We start from the raw sequence: 23,945 nt of genomic DNA, 5'->3' as shown, positions 1-23,945 counted from the left end.
ACGAAGAAGGACGACGACCGCGCGACGACGCTCTCCTCTCTCCTCTAAATACGTATACATGCACGCTGCATGTGTGCGCGTTCCGTTGCGCGGCGTGGGAATAAATCGACCACCTAGGCCAGGGTGACACAGAGCTAGAGAAAGAAAGAGAGAAAGTACGAAGGTGGTGGAAGGAGAGGAACAGGACGAAAGGAGTCGCGGGAGGACGAAGCACGATAAAAGAGAGGCTAACGAGGCGAACAGGATGAGTCACTTCGACTGGAAGCTGCTGCGCCGGAAGAAGGTACACACACAGCTTGTCCTTGCGAGCGCGAACACACTTTCCGTGTGCTCCTATTCCGAACTCTTGACCCCTCGCATGCCCCGTCACCGTTACTCGACTTATCGACCCGTGGAAAAATCACCACCGGGGGGTGGACGCGATGGGACATCGCGAGCTGCGGCCAGGTAAATGGACGCTGCTCCTAATAGAGGCGTTCCTCCGCCCGTTGCCAGCCGCTTGTCAATGCTCGTGGCCGACTCGTTCATGTCGCCGCTCGCACTTTCTTCCCTTTGCTTTTCACTTTTTCTCTGTGGCGCGTTGAGACGATCACATTCCGCGAGACGACTTCGGAGGTTGCTTCGGTAAAGTAGCAGTTCAGAGATGAAGGGATAGTTGGTCTTTGGTAATTAACCCTTTGTACTCGACGTCTTCCCGCACGTTGGTTACCAACAATAGAAAACTTCCATTTCCATAGAAAATTTTAAGAAAACATGCGTTTCTCGGAAAGGTGCGATGGAGTAACTTTGACTAATCAATTATCTCAGTGGCGGACATCCGAGTGATACGCTGGACTTGTGGTGCGTATAAGTGGAGAACGCATTTCTCCCGTGACAAGTAGAATTACTTCATCCTGTGACGTACAGTAATTTTTCTCTATATTTATCTCTGCCTTTCTCCTGGTTTCAAACACAAACATTACAATTAATCCGGTGCTTTTGTTGCGAAGCATTTATCTCTCAGAAAGTGTACACAGATTTCTCGCGAAATTGTAGTTCACCGGCGCGCCACTTGGCCCAGTTGAACCTCAATTTTCTACACTGTTTGTATATGATCTTCGCTAGAATCGAGGACTCTTTCGTCGAGACGTTACTGCCTGTAGCGTTTCGCGAGGACAACGGTAGTTAATGAGAATTTCGAGTCGACCAGGCGAACCAGAGCAATCGTGCAATAAGAACCGGAGGCTTTCTCCGTCGACGTCAGGTCGCAAAAACCGACAGTCCCGATGCTGGCTTGGTTAATTAATAACCAAACGGCGGCATTCCTTTCAGCTTGTCCGCGTAAAAATGCCAACAAACCAACTTGGAACGCGCATCCTGCCGTTTCTATGGATTCCGTCTTTTTGTTGCTTTCTAGTTTTGGACTTGTACCGTGTCGGATGCGTTCCGCAGCGCAGATCGATCGGACAACGAGGCAAGAACAAACTTTTTTGCAGCCAGGAGAGCTATCTAAGACTGGTTCTCAAGTACCTCGGCTGAATGAACCCATTATAAGACGATAGCGCAGTCGAGCTTGTTCATTGCTCTCTATTAGCGTTGGGTGGCTGTAGGCCGCTGACTTTGCGTTACAAGCGCACGCCTCGGTACTCTCCTCGCTTAATGGGTACTAGTAAACCATAACTGCAAGTTTGTACTTGTACTTTAATGCGTAATGGAGGCAAGGTTGAATAACTGAAGAGCTTGTATGATCGATGGGGTTGTGAATGAAATGGTTTGCGGAGGGTGGGTCCGGGATGTTTCTCAAGTTTCTATTTGACGAGGGTGAAAATGAAAGCTCGTACGATTAGACATTCGAACCGTTGTTAATTCAATTTTATTTGCGTACCGACTCTTGTCTGGCTAATTTTCTTATTATTGTTCAAAATTTATAAGGCTATAAACTCTCGGACAGTAGTGATAATAAAAGTGGGAAAGATGTTAGATAAGAAATTGGCGAGAAGAAAAGAGTTGTTTTATCTTTATGGACGTTGAGTTCATAACCGAGTCTATCGCATCGAACGTCGCAGACCATTGCGAACACGTATAAAAGGCGTCCCTGCGGACATGAAATTTCGAGCTTCGTTGAGTCTCGTCGCTTCAGGCTTACTCGTCCCGTCGCCACTGTACGCCACAATCGTCACTTCGTTATTTCGTCGCTGAAAAGGGGGTAGCTCCTGTATTCTCCACCCTTCAAGCGTAACATTTTTACGCTTAATGACTCTTAACATCTGATGGTCGGGCACTTGCTTCTTCTTCATTAGACCTGTCTTGAAATTAACTCCTTCTTATCTCAAACTGAGACTCAATTTTTCTTTGACGCCGTTCTCACGATTTTTAAATTTGAACTATAGTTTTAGTAATGCATTCGGTTCGGATTAATGTTTACTGCAATCACTACTAAAGAAACATCCAATTACACTGATTTAGACAATATCATATAAAAGTAGATTCCATAGACAAGAAATCTCAAGTTTATCTTCTCCATGCTGAAAAAACCAGTTTTTGCGGGTTCTCTATTTTATGGAAGCATGCACGATATGCTCGTAACGTTCCCATAAGTGTTCAATACCGGTAGCAGCCTCCAGAATTAAAAGCTGGTTCCCTCGTCGCGCGACGCAAGAACAGAATCAGATAATGCGGAATCTAATGCCGGGGCCGCTGGCTCTTCCATTTTGCTGTCTAGGAAGCGAGCGGGATTGAAGTTACGGGGGGCGCGGCGCAATTATTCCAATTATTCTGCTTTCTCAAATTTGCCTGACCCGTCGCGCTTCCGGATGGGGCACGATTATCGCCACGGCTTGTTGCACGCTCGCGTTGCCCACTGTTCTTCACTGTTCCCCACGATCGGCTGGTGAATCTCGATCGATGGAATCAGGGAAAGTGAATTGTGCGGATTCTTTCGCTAACCGAAACTTAAACCTTTATTAACACATTCTCTAATTCAATTTTTTAAATTAAGACATTAGAATTTAAAAATTAATTGCTATTATCACTATTTTATGCGATGTAATGATGTTTAGAACTTTGTTTGTGTTACATTTGTGTAAGATTTCAGACGTTACTCATGCTGTTCATATTTACACTACAAATTTAATTATAGCTGCGTGAATATGTCAAGTAAACAATCCACGAGTTATCCCGTGGTTGGCAGTCAATGTGTTCATTCGTTTTCCAGAATTTTTCATCCATCCCATAATATAATTCCTTGTTTAAACAATATTCATTGCTATGTGGAAATATAAGTAAAACCTAAGACGATTGCGCACGTTATTTTTGTACAATATGACATAAATTTTTTTTTTATATGGAACATTTTAATGTTTGAATATTTATAATACACATAAATATATAACAGTATACGTGGCGTGGAAATGGCATCTACTCGTAAGCAGCTTGGTAGAGAACGTGTTAAAGAAGAAACAACTTGTTCAAGCAGAGGAATTTGATGAAAGTCCGTGTACTGGATAGCAAGTGGACTGTATATTTTAATGTCTGATATGTTAGCTCATTTAGCTGATTGCTTAAACATTCGAAACAAGTTTGATCGTCTTTCCCAATCAGTGGATTTTTGGGTGTCGCTAATACTCTTCCACGCGCCCTAAGCGTGCTTTCTCTTGGTGAGGGTGGGGCAATACTTGAACTGCCTTGAGGACTTCGGTTTTTCCTGGAAGATCATAGTGTTCATCCAGGTCAGCGTTCGGTCTAAGAACCGTTATGTGCATCTGTCGCTGTTTCCCCTTCGGAAATACCGCGTTTATGGCACGTCAAATGGCTATCGAGAGTAAAACTTAAAAATAAACATTTTAACTGCGGGTGTGGTTTATAAACCACTTACTAAAATCATAGCGTTTGCTATTGCCCTTGGTTATCGGGATGGATTCCAATGGTTCGAGTTTGGTCGATTTTGCACAACGGTGTGCCGACTCAAAAACTATTTTCTAACCGCTAAAGGATCACCTTAGAGGAAGGACCAAACTAAGGATTCCGATTCCGTGCTAATTAGTTATTTACACGTGTTGATCGCTGGAGCACTAAGTCAGTTCTGACTAATCTGCTCTAAATTCTGAAACATTACAATTTTTATGTAAGTCGTTGTGGGATTTCAGACACACGGATAGGATGAAAGTCAAACTACAATGAGTAGTTTGGATGAAAGTCAAACTACAATGAGTGGTAAGAGAAACGATAGAATTACGCTATTGGTCACTCTCAGGTACTGAGTTTTACCCTTGAATGACGTACGCAGAAAATTCCGTCGGTCTCTAACAACGACCGTAATCGGCAATAACCTTAAGAGACACTTTAGCTGTGAAACGCATGTGGCAGCGAAAAGTATAAATCAACCGAAGGGTCTGCTATCACAACAAGGCAGAAAAAGTTAAATTCTATAAATCGAAAACTACAAGTGTCATGGTCTCAAAAAGTTATCGCTATTCTAAACCAAACTATAACTAATGGCTATTTACTAATTGAACAAGAGCCCCTTAAATAAATAGCGCCAATGTGGGTGGCATTCCCATTTTGGAGCAAACATGTAGCTAGAGGCGGTTGTGGTATATAAAAATGTTAATTCTTGGTAATATCAAATAGCGGCTGTGTGGCTTATAAAAAAAATAAAAATAACAAATCTTCTAAAATAAGATATTACTTTAGTAATGGAAAATTAGAACGTGTATTTTCATTTTATTTTTCTCATCGCTGTGCTAAAAGTACCCGCAGTTAAAAGGTTAAATGCACGCTAGCAAGCACCCTATAGATGACTCGTCAAAAGTAGCCTCTATTGTCGATCGTACCATGAGCCTCGCCAGCGAAGACATCAAGCGTTCGATCGTCTGTTTCAGCACGGAGTACTCACGATCAGCTTCGAGACACCTCTCCCGAGCGGTCGATCGAGTTCGAGCCGACGTATCGCGCTCGAAAAATGCATAAACCGGCGAGAAAAGTCGGCTGCCGGAGGAGCTGAGCCGCCTTGCGCGCTTCTAATTATCGCTCGGCCGTATAACGTATGGCGTATTATGAAACGGGTCTATAAATATCGTCGAAACAGCCCTATTAGCGGCGTAATGCGAACTTTCCTGCATAAATTAACGCTCGACGCTCGACGGAGAAAGCCACTTACAGCTTAATTCATTTACCTTCTCCAATTATCGCGACGATGCCCGCCATTGGTGTCTCCGCGAGTGCATAGGTTTCAGCTGCAGTGCTCCTGGCGGTTCGATCGGCGCATGGGATCGTTCCATGGTGTTTGGTTACTCGTCGAAGATTCTGCTGGCCGATTCTGAGCACTCTTCATTTGTTGAGAGAAAGGTTTATGTAGAACGGGTCATCCGTGGGGAATTTATTAGCGTTCGACGGTGAGCCTCTTTCTGTGTTTGATAATGTGCGAAATTTTCCTTCCGTTTTCAATTGTAGTGCAAATCGGTGATGAGCAAGTTATACGTTTCAGCACGCGTTCGGAAGACAAATTGCAGCAGTTTTTCAAGTCGCAGTAATTTAATATACGAGTATAGAGGGGAATTGGAAAGGTACTCGTGATTCGTACAGTTTTCGAGATTTATTTCGTCGATCGTTACACAGTTTCACTGCGATACGATTTACTATTCAGCGGCACATGTAAATGGCTTCCTGGTAAATCTTGCTCCCCTTTTTTACACCCGCTGCATTCGATTGGTACGGTTCAGCGTTTCGCGTAGCTCGTTTCTTTTCAAGGCATTCCCGATTATTCAGAGAATGCACCGCGGAAAAACTGGTCTACGTAAAGAGCAATAAATCGATTCGCAGTTCTCCGCTTGCGAATCTCACCAGCGAAAGGACATTATCGCGGCTGCTAAACGGTTCCCACGCTGGTAGCCTATCACCTTTTTCGTTTTCCATTTCACCGTGACGCGAGCGCGAAAACCATCGTCCCTTCTTCGTCCTCGAGGCACGTCGCTTTCAAGTATTCATACCGGTCTACCTAAACCTCCTTTGAACACAGGAATTCTATCTTCCTTGCAAATTTGCTTGGAAACTGTGTGCTTCTGCACAATTACTGCACTTGAATATTCAACACTTTTCAGTAATTGTTTGAAGATTGAAACTGACTGAAAATTCCACTTTGTTTTTTTAATTATTTAGAGTACGAAGGTGAAGAGTTTTCCGAGTGTAAACTGGAAGGACTTGTAATCTTGAAGGATTTGTATCGTTCAGGACACGGCTTACACTTTGAAAACGCTTTACCTTCAGTTAATCCAGTCCGTAAAAATCCCAAACAGATCATTTAAAACATCTGCTTTCTCTACATCGTTTAATATAATTTCTTTTAATAATTATTAACCCTTTGCTATCGAATGGCAGCACGAATATTACACTCCACCTTATTAGGTTACGCGTACAATAACATTCGTTTTTAAAAATTAATTTCCATCAGTTAACCCTTTGCACTCTCGAAGGAAGTAACAGTTTTCTTTAGAGTTACATAAAGAAAAGTTTCCACCATATATTTCCTTTGTAATTTACTAACAGAATAAATGTTTACTTTTGAACTGAGAATTATTTCCACTGTTTCCGTTGAGAAACCCTCGAGTTTGAGGATAAATTTTAAATGGCTCCGCTTTGAAGCCCTCGACAGCAAAGGGTTAGAAAATAGCAAACAAAGTTTCTCTCAGTCCCTCGATTGTACGAAGATTCATATTCCTCGCAGAAAGATGCGTAAATACGTACAGTTACGTTCTACCATAATCACCTGCCATATTCGTCTGACGAACCATCGTCACGCTTCTCGCAAAGCTATTTCGCGGCAACAAAATAACACTCCGCCCGGCCTGTTACCTTGTTTCCGGTAAAATAGTTGCACGGAATACAAGTTCGCGGTTATTACGCAAACCGTTGTTCCTGCGGCGTAGGTTCGATGGTATCGACACGCGGTTTCTCGTAATGGAAAGAGTTTTAAAACGTTTCGGTATTCAAACCGCGACGGGCACGGATCGTGCTGGGAAACTCGAGTAGCGATCAAATGGTACTTAACCCATTCGCCTGACAACCACGAGTATACCAGCGGATGGCAGGGTTTCATCGATTGTCACCATGAGTTTACTTGTTACATTCTATTAGGTTGTAACATACGAAATGTCCGATTTTTAAGATTAATTTTAAACGAATATAGCTTCCTTAATGACCAATATCTTTAATCAAAATAATCCAACCATTGGATTTTACAAAAAATTTTAATGTTTTTTGTTAAAACAGAATTTAAAGTATTAATCAAACGAATCGGACATTTCATATATTCCAATTTTTTTTTCATTGGAAAGCAAAAAAAGAAAAATATGGTAATAACGGAGCTTATGTAAACGCAAAAACTTTAAATAGAAATGGCAATACTATTGCTATCACAAAATTTTTTGCTAACTGCGAATGGGTTAGGCGTACTTCTACGCAGACACGGAATTTGAGGAACATGGAACCGTTTTCAGGTTCACGTACGTTTACCATGAAACCTTGACTGCGTATCTATCTTGAGCGCCAACTTTTTTCATTTATGTCTTGTCTGTAACGTTAAAATTGGTTGTAATCAACGCAAAAGCTATGTGTAATGATAAGTAAATTTTAGTTGGGTAATTATAATAAATAATTATGTTGGTCGCATTTGTAATGCAATTGCAGTGATAAGAGTTACAAACTGGTATCTCTCCATTATATTTTCCGTCTAAAAGCATACAATTTTAACCTATTCGTGGCAGTAGAAAATTTTGTAATCGCATTAGCAATTTCATTTCTATTTCAAGTTCTTTAATCGATATAAGCCCTGTTATTGATATATTTTTTTACTCTTGCTGGCAATCCGTAAGACCCTGCCATTCTCGAGTATACTCATCGTTGGCAGCGAATGGGTTAATGAATAAAATGATTCGTAAATAAACTACAATACAATGGAAATAAGACAAATATTGATATAGCTTTTCTCAGACCATAAAATTGCCATTTCCAATATCAATAGAGTAGAAGAAACAGCGAAATGAGTAAAGGGAGGTAATATTTTCCGCAATTCCCGCAATTCGTGTATTTGTACAGCCCAATGGCCTCGTTCAGACGGAAACACGACGCTCTTCGTCGCGAAAGTGGGCGATCGATCGGTCGCATTTTCGCGGTTCTTCGCGTGTACAGAAATCGAACGTCGCGTGCAAAACTATATAAATGGGCGCAGAATTTCCTAGCCGAGGGTATGACGCTCGCACGATGTTTAAGTAGGCCAACAGAAGCGTGCAGTGGCCAGTCCTGCGAGGGCAGAAGAAGGGTCGATGCAGTTCCCAATCGATAATCGTGTCTGCAGTCGGCTATTTAAGTTTCATTCGGTATACTTTGCCCCAGGAATAACCTCGCGTTGCAAAGGTTCACGGTAAACGTTCATTCATCTCTTTTTTATGTCGTATCTTTCTAAATGTATCGATAAACTTTCCATTTTCTATTTTATCATTTTAATTATATAATACTTATTAGTATAATGAAAAGATTAGAGAAATATTAATTTCAACCCTTTAGACTGTACTATGAGTCACAGCTTTACAATTTTAAGTCAAATATTGGAATAGTTAAAACACTGTACATTGTAATGTGGACTCGAGGTTTGTACTGAAAGAGTTAATATTGCTGAAATCGTGCTTAATTTTAGAGCATGAAATTATTTGGCAATTCAAGTTTCAATTTTTTAATATAAAATGCAGAATATGGGATGAAATTTATTGAATCTTGGCGAGTAGTGACACATAGTCTGTTGCATAAGTAGTAACAGCATATGGTCAGACTACGCAGTGTCAAACTTGAAAACTTTTGTTAATCGCTTACTTACGTAGCCACTATATACTGCAGTTATATTTTCATTCAGATTTCGACGTTTATACGCTTTTTATTATTCGTCCGATAAGTTCGAACTGCATGATAATTCTATTGAACGCAAATAGAATTTCATACTCTAACTGTTCATAAAAATACTGTAAGTTCGTGTTTCTTCTTGCGATTTTACGATCTCCTTCATTTGGAATAGGCAAAAGGCTAACTCGAAAGATAAGATCAGTGCGTTTGAGTTCACCGTTCGGATGTTAACTTTACTTACGACACGTCTTGCATAATTCTTATCTAACCGCAACTCTCTAACAAAACTTTACTCGTTCGAACGATGCAATATTTTTCAAATCAATGGCCAATTAATTTGAGAAAAAAATGCAACTCAAATTCAACGATTCCAAAGTCCTTTCATACGGTCCATGCATCGCACATAAAGCGTTGCGATAAGTGAAAAGTATTTTCTTGTTAATTAAATGGTTATTTGAATCTATATATATATATATTATAGATATATAATACATATAACATAAAGTATTTAAATCAACTTTTGGTCAGTATTTAGAACCAAACAAATCAATATAAAAGTACTAAACGGTCAGTAAAGGTCAGTATCATTAAAGAAAAAAATAATGGTTAGATTAGAATATTTTCCCGACACTTAATAGATAATAATAAAAACGTGAATACAATGTTTAATTTTGAAGCAGGGCCAATAAAGAAGTAGATCCGAAAAATTATTTGTTGCTTCATATTTAGCTATTCAGAATGGCGGATGAAACGATGAACGTAGAATTTTTACTTGAAAAGTATATTACCGAGTATTTATACTTAAAGACTGACGCAAGCCATTTATTAGCTCGCGGGACGCTTAATAACCGTAGCAATCGCGTCGAAATAGTTTTAACGAACACCTCTGTTACACGCTTCTGTGCGTTCGCGATGTATCCGGCAGCGCAGGCGGTTCCACGCGGCGCAGCGAAAGTTTAATAACTCGGGGAAAAACGGCAGGGGCGCGTCCAATCTTCGCGCAGACGTTGCATATGTAAAGGCTCTTGATAAATTCCCCGGTTTTACGAGCCTCGGTAAATAGATGCAGGGGTGGAGGTGGAGGCAGAGCACGGGAATCCAGTCGCTCTAATGGTATTGTCAATACATTTTTTACGAGCCGCTACGCCCACTTTTATGAGAACAAATAGCACCGGTGTGCTCGCGACGCGACGCCTCGGATTGAACGTTGTCCTCCTCGACGTTGCCGCGCGTCTGTACATACGTGTAACGTACGTTACGTCCATTTTTCCTGGTAATCGTCTCGACGCGTCGATTGTTTGTCTATTTTGAAAATGCCAGAGAAAGCTGCGCTCCGCTAACCGCCCTGGGAACGAACACGGCCGAATCGTAAATTTCGTCCCGTATGTTTGAACAGAACGTTACGGGGAACTTGTTCCGTTAGTTTCAGCAAGCCTCGAGGAGTTATTAGCGATCTCCGCGAAGTCGTATGATCGACAGAAACGCGGCTATTCGCCAAATTAGCGATACATATTCAGCGATACGTATCGTGATGACGTTGTATGCGACGATGGTTTCAGCTGGCTCGAATTTGTTGAACGAGAATCAGAAAAAGGTGTGTAGATTGATAGGTTGACGATTTGGCAATTATTTACTTTCGGGGAGTTATCTGAGAGATCTGATTGCGTTGATTATCGTGGATATTGTTAAGGACACTTATAATACGTTTTATTCAGCAATTTCATGCTCTGAGATTAACCCCAATTTTATTCTAAGGAACTTTTCCTAATAACTTTGGCGTTTCAATTGCTAGTAACGTAAATTGTTAGAATTTTCATCTTATACTTGGAGTCTTTTGGAGCATGTAAAATAAAGCCTGAGCACTTAAATTTCTTTTTTCAAATGTTTCGAAAGTACAGTTACATTCATATTCGTACAATCGCTAAAAAATTGCAACTTCAACGTACATTTAAAATCACCCCTCTCTACTGTCACAAAAGGTCCCGTCTCGGACTGAATTAAATCCCCATCCATCCCACAGACCCCCTCCTCCTATTTACTCTGAAAAAGCTACTGTACACGACGCGATGTAAGGGAGACGTAACATGCTCCGAGAATGGGAGGAGTAGTCGCCCGGCTCAGCCCCTTCCACACGCGAAGAAAAGATACTCGGAGGATATCGTTGACAACCAACATATCTTTCGATTTTCCACCTGCCGTGTCGCTTTCAGTCGATAAAGTATCTTATTATGAGCCACGAGGCAGGCGCGTTTCTCTAGGCAACGCGACGGTACGTCTACGGGCGCGCGAGGATCGAGGGCACTGGCTCCGCTTCCCAGTCTATCGCGCCGCGGGTGGGGCTGCAATCGATTCTGCACCCCCAGCCGCCCTTTGCAGCGGTCACTGGCCCGCCGTGTCGCTTCCAGGATTGGAAACTAGCGATGGAAACGATGGAAACGCTTTCTCGAACATCTCGTTGTTCAGATTCGTATTTTCTAGCGTTTTTCAAACATTTCGATGCTCCAATTTGTAATTATATAAAAATGGATTGCAAGTTTAAGTATTTCTGAGTTTTCATGCAATGCGTTACTGTAAGGAGACACTGAGAGCTTTAAAAATTCATTTATATTATTATATGTTATTATTGACGAAATTAATATCAAACTGTATCGAATATTAAGACTATGATACACAATTTTCTCATTGGTGCTTTTTCATTAAAGATCAATTGCAAAGTATCGTACCCATCGCTACGCGCAACCCCGTAGCGAAGTGTTCCTTCTCCCTCGCCGCTTTGTGGACCTCACCCTTCGACCGTGCCCGGCTATTTTCATCCACCCTTTTCACCCTCCAACCTCGCGTTGCCCTTGGAACGCGCGTACCGCCCGCTCCGGGCAATCCTCTCTTTTTATCGAGCAGACACGACTTCCGCCCTTGTGAATTCACCCGTACACGCTGTGTCGGTTATTTGGGAAACTGGCCTGCGCGTTAATCATGCGAGAGAGTGTTTTGTTTCCCAGTCTAGAGTTCGTTTCCGTATTTCTCTTTTATTATTTCTGGATCGTTGTTTCATCTCCCCTTTTTTCTTGATGTTTCGGGTGGTTGCTTTTCAGTTGCAACATTTTCGTTCACACAGCGAGTTGTTGAGGGACGCTTTGATTGTATGGTGTGAAATTTATCGTCAAGCGTGAAATACGTAGTTGTTCTACGAAATCTTTCGTGCAATAGTCTCGAACGCAGGAATAGAATTATTGCGACGAGTATATTGAGTTAGATTGCGCTGACAGTCAGTGAGATTTTACGTGAATAAACAGGATTGACAATGTGTATGACCAACGTAATGACAGGTGTGCTATTGTGTATCATTTTATATGAGAAATGATAGAGCGTTTAACGCTGTGCAATGCGTTAGCGACACCACGCAAAATAGGGGTGCATTTTGATCCGAATAGGGGCGTATTTTGACCCCAAAGGCAATTGGCGAATAAGCTCTTCATGATTTACGCAAACTACGCCTACATGTCTCCTATATCATAACTTTCATATAACAAATTTTGCTCTTCGTACGACTACCATTCTATGCATCGAGATTGATTGGTAAAAGAGCCAATTGATGCCTAAAAGCTTAAAGAATAAAATAGGAAAATCAAAGGTAATTGGCAAGTGAGCAAGTGCCTAGCATCAAGGCAACAAATCAAACTCTCTTTCTCTCTCTTATTCTCTCTACAAATTTATATCATTTAGAAGTACAACCGCCGCACTGGCATAGGTGTGGATAATTCAAAGGTATCACAGCGTTGATTTCGTAGGGAGAATAAATCAGCATATTATGGTAGTCACGTACACTCGTTACTACTGTAACGTGCACGATGACCGGTACGTGAACCGTGAATGAAATTTCGCTTGGAGTTATAATGGAAAACTTGGTTGGACGGCAGCCAAACTTCGCTTCTCTGTGCCTCTCGGATGATCCCAAATGCATTTAGCGGATTCAATTTTCTCGCAGTGACTGCCGAGCAATTCTGCCGCAATTTTAGAGGAAACCTTTTCGAATACGTATTACAAATGGTAGACGTGCAAGAGTTGTTAATTGAATGGTTTATATTTTCCTGTGTATATGTGGGGAATTTCTTTGAGGAGGTATTCGTTGGAGTAATTATGTGCTTATCTATAATATTCAGTAACACAACGATAAAATGAATAAGAAATTCTTATGCAAGTCGTGCAATTTATTTTAGCTGTGTTTTGTATAAAAGCAAATTTCATTTTATTTTTATTCACTGAGGACCATCTGGTACGTGACTTTTTCTTTTCTCATTTCTAATTTAGTAACTTTAGACGTTCTCAATAATAATTACCCTGTCGTAACTTTAAGAAGTGCCCGACGAGTTTCTTGTCATCAAATGTTTGGGACCAACAAGTTGTCACTTCGCAATGGTTGATAAGACTGTTGCTACCACCGTAGGTTCAAGAGATTCGTTATCTCTTCTCTACAAATGTACCATCAGTATTGGAAGGGATGACTAAGTGGCTTCTAAATGAGTATTAGAGTTTCGACTTCATAAAGCAAAAAACCATAGTAAGATTCAATTCGAAACATGGGCAAAATAGATTGTCGTTTCAAAATAAATAGTTTCTGATCACCATTAGGACGTTGAGTGTATTCAGTCCCACTTTTGTGAACAGTCCTTCAAGTACAGGCACATTTAAATGCAATATAAAAGAACTCGAAACAGAAGGTCAAGTTCTTAACTACCATTTATATTCTTCCGTCAATTCTGTAGACTAAATCCAACAGCATTTCATATAGTTCTTAATCGAAATAAAAATTTCTAGCAGTTTTATGCAATGTTTCACTTTGATTCATTTCTCCTGGAATTGCACGTCCCCTTCATTCTTCCGGAAAAAAGCGTCGACTTGGTTGTTCAACCAGCAAGAAGTTAATCGATGACGAAGTGTTATTAAATAAGCGCCGAAACAGAAGAAGACGGAACGAAAGCAGTGGTTTCGTTTCGAAGGGCCACCCGCGCGGCCTGTTTTCATCGTAGCCGAAAATTTCTCTCCACCGTGGACCTGAAACGCGACGAACGAATACGTCGTTGTAGCTCGCGGTCATCCGTGTCTACCGGCGATTACCTGCATACATTTCGCCTTAGCTGACCGCGATTACATCTCGATAACCTTATTTCACGACGATCGACAGAGTTGGGAGGACGTGAATGGTCCCTGGGTGAAATTTGAAGCTCGAGTTTCACGGGGTTTCACGCTCGAGTTGCTCGAGAGCCCCGATACGGGGCTCGATCGTTCCGAATTAAAATCGCAATCGTCGACAATTTCATTTGCCCATTAAAATATGTTAAATCGCCAATTTGTCTGTTTCGATCGTTGATATAACCGTATCGCCATTATTACTACACATTTGTCGATGTTAACCAGGGTTGGGCGTAACGCGCAAGTGGTTTCGTTCTCACGAAGCGCTACCAGTCGAACAGAGGTTCGACGATCGCAAAAAATTAATCGATGATATAGTAGGAGTAATTAGAAAAATATTTGCGAGCGTTACGGTGTTCTGAAATTCGCGAAATCCCAGTTAAGGCTGCACGACCGTGCAGGAACCGTTGGCTCACGCGGCGAAGCGTAATTCTGATTAACGATCCCGCTTTAAGCAGTTCGTTTCGCGCTTCTGGGTATTCACATTCCATCGGATCTGTTATTAAGCTGAAATCAAGCGGCAGCCAATTGGCCTTGGTAGAAAGTCGGGACCGCGGCGCGAAATCATTGACTTGACGATTCTTCCAAACGCTCGGATCGCCTCGCGCACTTCGACCGAGAAAGTCTTCCGCTCGTTTCCGCCGCCTCGTCTTTCAGGATCGGCGTTTTCTTTTACGGAGTCGGTTCGTTAGCCTGTATCACTTCGCGAACTGGACCGTAGTCTCGTTTCGCGGACTCTTTTTAGAATCGCTCGTTCCCCGTTTGACAATTCTGCTTATTACGCATTCCTCGGCGCGATAGCTTGCTTTCTCTTTCGCTCAGAGGCAAAACTCCCGCTCCGCGTTAGATAGAAATTATACGGAAGAACAGGAAAGAAAAGTCTTGCTGATAATTTACTACGATACAGAAAGATTCCAGTTACTTTCGTAAGGAAACGATCATCAAACTGAACGTAACTGGAAATTAATTTCTCTCTCTAATTATTACAAAGTTTACTTTGCTCCAAACATTCCATTCCGTATTCATTTGAATATTTAATCTTTTGCACTTACATGTCGCCATATTATCACCATCCTGCATTTCATTATTACATACAGGCAACCCTCCTATAACACGGTAGTTAGGTTCCTAGAAAATGCCGTGTTGTGTGAAACCGTGTTGCATGAGACCCAGAGCTAGTGCAAAAAGGGGGGGTTACGTTCCAAAAACTTATTAAAAACAAATATTTTTCTTAATTCGACATAAACAATGTAATTTTTATTAAAAATATAAATGTATGTACAACACAAAGTATAAAAAAAATATTTTAATCTAACGCAACCATAATTTAATGAATTTACTCGTCGTCACTGCTCAGTATAATCAACCGAGAACGTTTTTTCGGTGGAACGACATCGCCTTCACTTTCTGAACTTTTTTCGTTATTTAAAGTTTTTGTATGTTTTCCCCTCTTAAAAAAATCTGTAATGGAACTTTGCTTGCTGGTTCTTATTAGATCATTGTAAATTTCCCGGTATGGAGCTAAACAGTTTTGCAGCTCCCTTTTGAATTTTCGACTTCTTTCCGTCGAAGGGTCTTCATTCAAGAAAAATGATTCCAGATTTTCCGCTAAGCATAGGCCTTCTTGTAATTTTTTTAATGTTAAATTCTTGACTGCACAATCTTCGTCAGAGCTAACGTCCTCAAAATCGATTTGATTTGCATCTAGGGATGCCATTTCGATTAATTCCGCTTCGTCAACTTCTTCTTCCACTAATAAATCTTCAATGTCTTTGGAAGCCATATCCACAAAACCTTCGCCTCCGATTGATTTAGCGACTTCTAATATCGCACCAATTTCATTTTCTAATGTTTCACGTATGTTTTCCGTTTCAATTGCAGAGGGCCATATCTTCTTCCAACACGCATTTAATGTTGATGTTTTTATTTCATTCAGTGACAAAGATATGATATCGATGCAGTGCTTGATGGAAAATTTCTTCCATGCTTCCATTACGCTAATTGATTGCGAATCGGTTGCGTCTAAAATCCACTGTAACGATCTTCTTATGTAATATGTTTTAAAGGTGTAAATAATACCTTGATCCAGTGGTTGGAGCAACGAAGTAGTGTTCGGTGGTAAGAACATTATTTTGATGTTGGGATGTGTTAAATCTTGTGGGTGGCATGGAGCATTATCTAATAGCAACAGCGCCTTGCAGCTCAAATTTTTTCGCTTTAAATACCGCTCAACGCTTGGCACAAAACAATTCAAAAACCAATCTCTAAATAAATGTCCTGTTACCCAAGCTCTCGAATTTGCTGTCCAGTATACCGGCAAGGTGTTTTTATTCACGTTTTTTAGTGCACGAGGATTCAAAGATCTGTACACTAGCATCGGTTTTGTCATGAAGTCCCCCGATGCATTACTGCACAAAAGGAGCGTTAAACGATCTTTGGACACCTTAAATCCGGGTGCAGTTTTTTCTGTCTTCGATATGAAAGTTTTACTGGGCATTTTTTTCCACCAAAGCCCAGTTTCGTCGGCATTGAAAACTTGATCTGCTGTGTATCCTTGCTCGGCTATAATGTTTTGAATTTTTTCTGGATACGTCCTAGCAGCTTCATGATCAGCCGACGCAGACTCTCCTTGGATTCTTATGCTATGAATCGCAAAACGCTTTTTGAATTTCTCGAACCAACCTTTACTCGCCACAAAATCTGGATTGACAGAGGATTCTCCTTGTTGTTTGAGATGGTTGTAAATTTTTAATCCTTTTTGTTTTATAATATTGCCATCTAATGGAATTTTTTTTTGACAGCAATCGTCAATCCAAATGCTGAGGGCCTTTTCCATTTTCTCAATTATTGCTGGTCTGGGGCGGGCTGAACGTTTTGCGGATGTCGAAGATCCTGCGGCAACTGCACTTCTGATTTCTTTTTCATTTTTCTTGATTGTTCTAATTGTTGCTTCGTTCAAATTAAGGTTTTTCCCAATGTGGGATGCTTTTTCTCCTTTCGATAGACGATCCAAGATTTGAATCTTTACTTCTAAAGAAATGAATTTTCTCTTGAACGTTGTTTTATCTTTACCTGACATTGCTTGGGGCTGAAGCTTAATGTCTTAAAGATAAAAAAATTGTTCTTTAACACACCGTGGCGCGACGTAGACTACCGAGTAGCAGCGTGAGACACTTTTGTTTTCAGGCCACGGAGATGAAAGTAAAGAACGTACGAAAACCACACGGAAAACTGACTGACTGACTCTTCGAGGAAAAAACACACGCATTTTAAACCAGAACTATCGTAGGCGTTGCCTAATTATTAAGCAGCAATCGTGTGTTCCCACCCTAACTGGGCGTACCCCAATGTCCTACGGGGGACATAGGGCCCGATAAGAGGAACAACCGTCTTGCTCTTCCAGCAATTTGGAAGTGACATCGTGCACGTGGCTAGCAGAGCCGCGTCGGGCACTTTACCCGGTCGTAAATTAGTCTAAGGCTAAGACCGCACGGAAAACTCTTATACTAAACAGTCTCCGTTGGTGAACGTCTCAAGTGCTGGTCCATGCCTTGGGATACCTAATACGCATCAGACCTACATACATTTCCGCAACGATGTATCTTTAGGACAGCAAGCCTCGCCGCGGCTGTATAAGTACATACAGTGTTGTATGTACAAAGGATTTGCAGTTTTCTCATCGCGTTATAGCGAAAACGTGTTGTAGGATACCGTGTTGTAGGAGGTTTCCCGCAATTTACGAATCGTGTTATAGCGAAACCGTGTTATAAGATACCGTGTTAGAGGAGGGCTACCTGTATAAAGTTAGACTAGTATTACATATTACAATCTGTAGATTTAAAGATGTAGATAAAATTACTAAACCGGTAAATTGAAATGTAATATTTCTAGAAAAATGTTTTTTCAAATATAAATACGAATGCAAACGGTTAAATGCCCCTCTGAATCCCTCTGCTATCATTCAGGATGCCGATTGCGAGGAAAAGATTCGAAACACAGTTAACACGTGTTTTCCGAAGCTATGCAAACCTTTGCTAAGATTTCGACATCGGAAACCCTCGAACGACCCGAATAAACGATCGATCGTGAATTACCGGCGGGCCCACGCGACGCGGATCGCGTTGGCAATGCTCGTTCGCGAGGCGGTCTCGGAGGTTTCTTCATACGTCGCGCAGCCCGCGCCGTGATTTACGAACAAGTCCTCCGCGACGCTCCTCTGCGTTTCCTAATGCGATCCATTCCGCTCCGGCAGCCCCCGGGGCGACAGATAGAGTACCGATGTATAAATTACTCGCGGGCCAATTAACATTGTCGCCAGACGAGCGGACGCCTCGCGAGAAACCGGACTTTGAGCTGCTCTTAGCCACGGGACGCGGGATTGGGCGAGCGAAGATTAATTGAGAGGCCTCCGAGTCCGAGGGACTGCTATCTGGAAACTCTACGGCTACTCGCGGGAACCCGTTGCCCTGTCAGGAATTAATTCCGAGCGTAAATCGCGCGATCGTTGCTCGACGTTGGACGGCGTCGCGCGTCGCTCACCGTTTCGAAGATCGTCCCCATAAGTCGGGATTGAAAATGTTTACGAGCTGCTCGCTCGTGCGGGGAGATTGCAAATTTTCAATATACGACGCCGTTATGACCGCTCTCGGGTGAGGTTCTACGCCTTCGCGCGTAAACTCGCGTCGCGCGATCGAACTCGTTATCTAATCCTAGTCGGCGATAAAGCGCATCGTTAACGATCGCGATTCTAAGCTTCGTAGCATATTCGACTATTTACAGGATATCCCTTTCGCGATATTATATCATATCACTCTTTACTTTTAGAGCAATTTTTACTTTTCCAACTTTTCAAAGATAACAGATGAAAAAGTTATTGTAAAACAAACGTGCAGCAATGATCGTTTCCTTTCGCAACTACGAGCAATATCATAAAATATTCTGCCGCGCGCACAGTTTCCAAAGGACTCCGGTCTGTTCACCGTTGCGTCCGTAAGTTCAGGAAACGAGCAGCGTCGAGCCGTGTCCCAGACGGCACCGTGGAAAGATGATGCCGGCGTACGCAGCTAACCGGCAGCTACGCTCGCCGTTCGCGATTGCACGATATTTCATTGTCTCGTCGGGCATTGTTGCGCAATTATCCGTGGCCCCCGTACACCCTTTTAGCGAGAGCGGTTGCGTAACGCCGCGGCTCGCGCGTTACCTCTAGCCTGGCCATTTATAAACCCTCGTTGCGGTCGCATTGACGATCGGTAACTTCTCGTTACCGGGACTACCGCCGCGTCTGCGGACCGCCATTTCTTTAACGGGTTCCCGTACACGCGGGAGTGTCGGGTCGCGGCGGTGTCGCGTACACGCGCGTCTCCCGGCTACGGTTCCGGCGGCGTGGTGATTTAGCGGCGCCGCGTACCCGCGCGGACCGCGTCGATTTCACGTGTCACGGTCTGTATTATCGGTGTCGGAAGGAAGATATGCTGCAAGCTATCGCGCACCAACGCTCGTTACTCTATACCTTGTCGAGCGTGACGTTTTAATCGAAGTCGGTTCGACGGTAGCGAAGGGTACGGTTTCGGGAAAGGGGAAAGCGACTGTAGAAGCGCGCGAGTAGATTGTTACGCTCCCAGCGCATGCGTGGACCGAATCTTGCGTACTGGCGCTGCGCTGAATGCATGTTGGACCTACTATTGAGTCGACAATTAAGTATTTTCGGTGGAATTGGTACGAAAGACTTCTGTCGGTGTTATGAATCTTTTACTTTTGACATTTGATATCGGTTACATTTAGATTTAACGGTTATCATTGAACAAAATGATAAAGTTTATTTTCTTTGCATAAAAAGATATATTTTATTTCACGCTACAAAACAGCATGAAGATGCTGTTGTGAATCTGGTGTTCCTTCGGCTATTTAAAAGAAATCACCACTAACTATTTTACATATATCTTAGCAAACAGACATACGACCGCTTCTTGGCCGCTCTGATTACGATATGACAGCTTCTAATTATCAGTCGCCTTCTAAATCATGACCAGTCACTATTCATGCGTCCACTAATAAGATATTCTTATTTCCTAGTGGATCCGGCTTGCTTGCGTTCTTAGCGTTAGTCCGAACTTTACAGTCATAACAGTAAGAATATTATTTTTAAAGTTGTCGAGCCCTACAAATACGGATAGCGATCAAATCAGTTCAAGTGAAGGCGAATTCGATTTTTCGTTATTGAACATCGATGAAGCCCGACCAAATGGAAAGCTCCATGTTGTTCTGAAGACTTAAAAGTAGAGTAAAGAGGGGTTGTAAGGTCTGCTCTGATCGAAGTAAGCCTGGCAGTAAACGTGGAACCTGAAATTACTGTGATACGTGCCCTGACAAACCGAGGATGCATCTCGGGGATTGTTTTGTAAAATATCACAAAAACCAATTACAAAGTGTAATATTTAATAGATTTTGTTTTGTAGAAACGTAGAAATAAGTAAATTATTGAAAATTTTTTATTTGTATACGTTTGTTGTAGTACAAAATCATTTTGAAGTATCTGTAAAACATTAGCTTAGTATAACCAAAATCGTCTCGAGTTGCAAGTTCGTCTGAGCGAGGAGAGATAAACTCGGTGCTCGCCACAATACTTTCTTGCCAACACAATAGTTTGCACGTACGTAGATTTTACGTATTCCTCGTCGACTAAAAGTGACACCAGCGAAAGCTCCGAAAGAAACTGTAACGCGACACTTGGAAAAGCGTTAAAATAGAACTAGAAACTACTATCGAAATCGAAGAGATCAACCGTCTACCACCTGCAGTTTCGAGTAACAAGATAAAGGCTGGATAAAAAATCGGCTAGATAGAGCTTGGGTGAAACGAAGCGGCGAACAATTCGATTAAGAAGCCAGCTCGGTTCGAGGGAAAGGGTATTCGTCTTGTAACCGTTCTCCTCTCACAATAAACAGCCGGCAGGACCATTTAATATTCTTTCGCGGTTCTTTTTCTCCTCCGCGTCGTGCTGCGGGTCTCGAAGACGACGGCGCGCTCGAACTTTCCCTCTTGATGGGTTCGGCGAGGAGGGAACCCGGACGGGCAGACACGCGCTTTGAATGAGCTGCTCGGCTCGAAAGATTAGCCTCGGCTCCGCTCCCACGCCTCATCTCCGCTATCGCGTCTCATCGCGGAGATTGAATCTCGCCGCTTCCAGACTCCTCGAACGATAGAACCGGCCGGCCACGCTGTCGATCCGCGCTCGCGGACCTCGCCGCGAAAACATGCTAACTCAACAGAGTTACCCAGACTTATTAAGGAAGAGATACACTCGGCTGCTCGTTTCCGCGTTTTACATCGAATACCGCGCGTCGCGGGATTGATGTCCTCGCAGACGAGCCCGCTTATCGATTCAGTTGCAGAAGACGCGTAAATCAGGGGAAATATGAACGGAACCGCGAGATAACCGGCTGATCTATTCGCCCAGCGGCGGTGAGCGATGATGACGTTAAATGCGATACGCGGCTCCTCGATTCTTTTTTCCCGCGTCTCCTCGAGCCGCGAGGAGTGATCTATGCGTCCCGCATTTTCCGAATGATTATCGATCTTCCGCGCTTCACGGTTTCGTAAATCTGTGGTTAACGAGTTAACGTTCGCGTGTGTTGTATCATTTGCAATACAGAGACCTTATGCGAAATTAATTGCACGTAATTTACGTTATTTTGTCCGACTCAATGCTCATTCACGTGTTTCTTACATATCTGCCTTATGCATAGTCATTTTCTTTTTAAATATGGGCCAATCATTGCGGAGCTACATATGTGAAGCCGTTAATTTTTAGACTGAATTATTGCCGTTCTAATTATGAATATATTCAGTATTCGTTGATAATTAACCTCTTGGAAAGATTTGTCGACTGATACTCGTGGGCTTGTTTCGTCTAAGTTAAGAATAATGAGTTTAGTTCGTCAGATTTAGACGATATTTAGCAGGTACATTCTTGTTCGTGTAAGAGTAATTGATGTCAGTTGCAACAGAGTGTTTCTGCCAGTGTTTCAATGAACCTTGTTTGCGATAACTGTCCCACAGCGTTAAAGATAAGTAATATATTTTATGAAAGCGATAACGAAAGTTTTACTTTGAGAAATGTAACGAACAAATTTTGAATTTTTCTATTTTATAGATTTATATTTGTTTTACAATTCTAAGTGATATACATTCGATATATTCTTACACAATACTATTTCGTGCATCAGCAAATTAAATTTGTTCTAAACGTAACAGTCTCTTCAAATAAATCGGTGCTGAAAGCGTTAAGAATCACGAGAAGAGAGGGTTCGAAGGAGCAAACAGTCGAAGATTGGCGTCTATGAATGATAATATTGTTATCCCGATTATCCCAGACATGTAATTCATAGTTGTTTCCACGAAAGTTTGATCGAACCGAATAATAGATGCGTCTCGTCGAAGGATGAGGCTTCGCATGATCTCAGAAGTGTAATCTGTAGCTCGCGTGCGAACAGGACGGTGAACCAAGGTCCCGGGACGGCGTGGGTCCGTAAGTCACCGCCGCGTGACTCACTGTTCGCTTTGGGTGCCACGGGGTGTATCGCTGTATTTCAGAAAGCAGGAAAGCAGGAAGTCGGCGTGCATTATGAAATCGGATATATTACGCGGGGAAGTTGTATTAAACGGGGTCTTATGGGCAGGGCCCCGGCAAATGGTGGTGGCGAAGCGTAGCGTAAAATATCATCGTTATGCACCGCTCGAGGTTAATATTACCCGCGGACGGCGCCGTCCGCGATATTTACTGTAACCACTATTGTTTTATGCGCCGCTGAACGGCGTCGGACAGCCGCTGATACAGTTGTACCAGCTCGCCAAGAACCACGGTTCTTGCGAAATCGAATTGAATGACCGCTCTGCCGCCACGCTCTTTGCGCCCACCTTTTTATCGCGCCGCTGGCTCCCGATTTTCCCATCGTAGATCAACGCGGAATTAATCAGCTCCTCGACTCGTTGCGAAACCCGTGCCGCTGATCGTGACGCGACTCTCTCGCGTTGCTCTTTGTCGTCTTTCGCTGAGAAAATTCTGATATCGCACACGCCAGATTTTTGCAATTCTAAATAACGGAACTGCCACTGAAAATTACTACTATTTTCTAAAGCTTCTAATATTTTTTTTAGTTTTCATCGCACAGTTTAATTTGGGGTTACTGATATTGTTCTCGACATGAATTTGCAGAGTTCTTGTAACTTGCTATTTTTGCTCTACTTTTTCTGTACAACCTGCATATTTACGGACGGTGAATTCGTCGATGATATCGTAGTTTGCATCGTTCTTTGGAATACATTAGACTTGGAAATTCGTGCGCCCAGTTCCTTGTTCCTAGTTGCTGTTACTCGTCATAGAACATGCAATCAAAGAGAGTGCGTTGAGCAGGAATTGAGGAAATGAAGTGGTTCAGGGATTGCACCGCACAATCCGCCCCTTACGACTTTGCTAGTCTGACAAATGTGGCTATTTATAAAACTTGGAAACATAGGTAGCAAAATATCGAAACTTCAAGACACACAGCAGTGAATCTTCTTTCCAAAAACTGTGGGGAATAAGAAGTTTGGATGATCAGTATAATGGATTAAGACTTGGATTTCTTTTTCTGCATCCAATATCCTAAATAGCTTCCACCTTCAATTTAGCATAAGTCTGACAAATACGAATCCACTTCTAGTAATTGAAGAAATTGAAGCAAACGAAGAAAACTATCAATCACGATGTTATTATTGACCAGCTAACTGCGAAATGTAGTTTTAGATTCACTCGAACTTCTACCAATAAGCACGTACAGTGTACTCATACCCAACTATATAGTCCCGAAAAGAAAACAAAAAATTTGATCACCAAACCTCCTCGATAG

At 42.3% G+C, this 23,945-nt stretch overlaps 1 protein-coding gene across 3 annotated transcripts in view; it reads left to right on the top strand.

Moving 5' to 3' along the window:
• Positions 1 to 23,945, top strand: part of LOC143429935 (uncharacterized) — a 411,918-nt gene that overhangs the window by 25,322 nt on the left and 362,651 nt on the right. Inside the window, exon 1 of one of the 3 annotated variants that reach the window (XM_076905795.1) lies at positions 178 to 283. The exons of the other annotated variants lie outside the window; for them this stretch is intronic. Coding sequence (XP_076761910.1) covers positions 245 to 283 — 39 coding nt within the window. The 5' untranslated portion in view covers positions 178 to 244. Of the gene's footprint in view, positions 1 to 177; positions 284 to 23,945 lie in introns of those variants that run through there. 3 annotated transcript variants of the gene reach the window in all.

This window comes from Xylocopa sonorina, chromosome 12 (assembly GCF_050948175.1).
Source record: "Xylocopa sonorina isolate GNS202 chromosome 12, iyXylSono1_principal, whole genome shotgun sequence".
NCBI lineage: Eukaryota > Metazoa > Arthropoda > Insecta > Hymenoptera > Apidae > Xylocopa > Xylocopa sonorina.
Note: the sequence above shows the minus strand (reverse complement) of the source record. Positions and strands in the feature narration are given on the sequence as shown.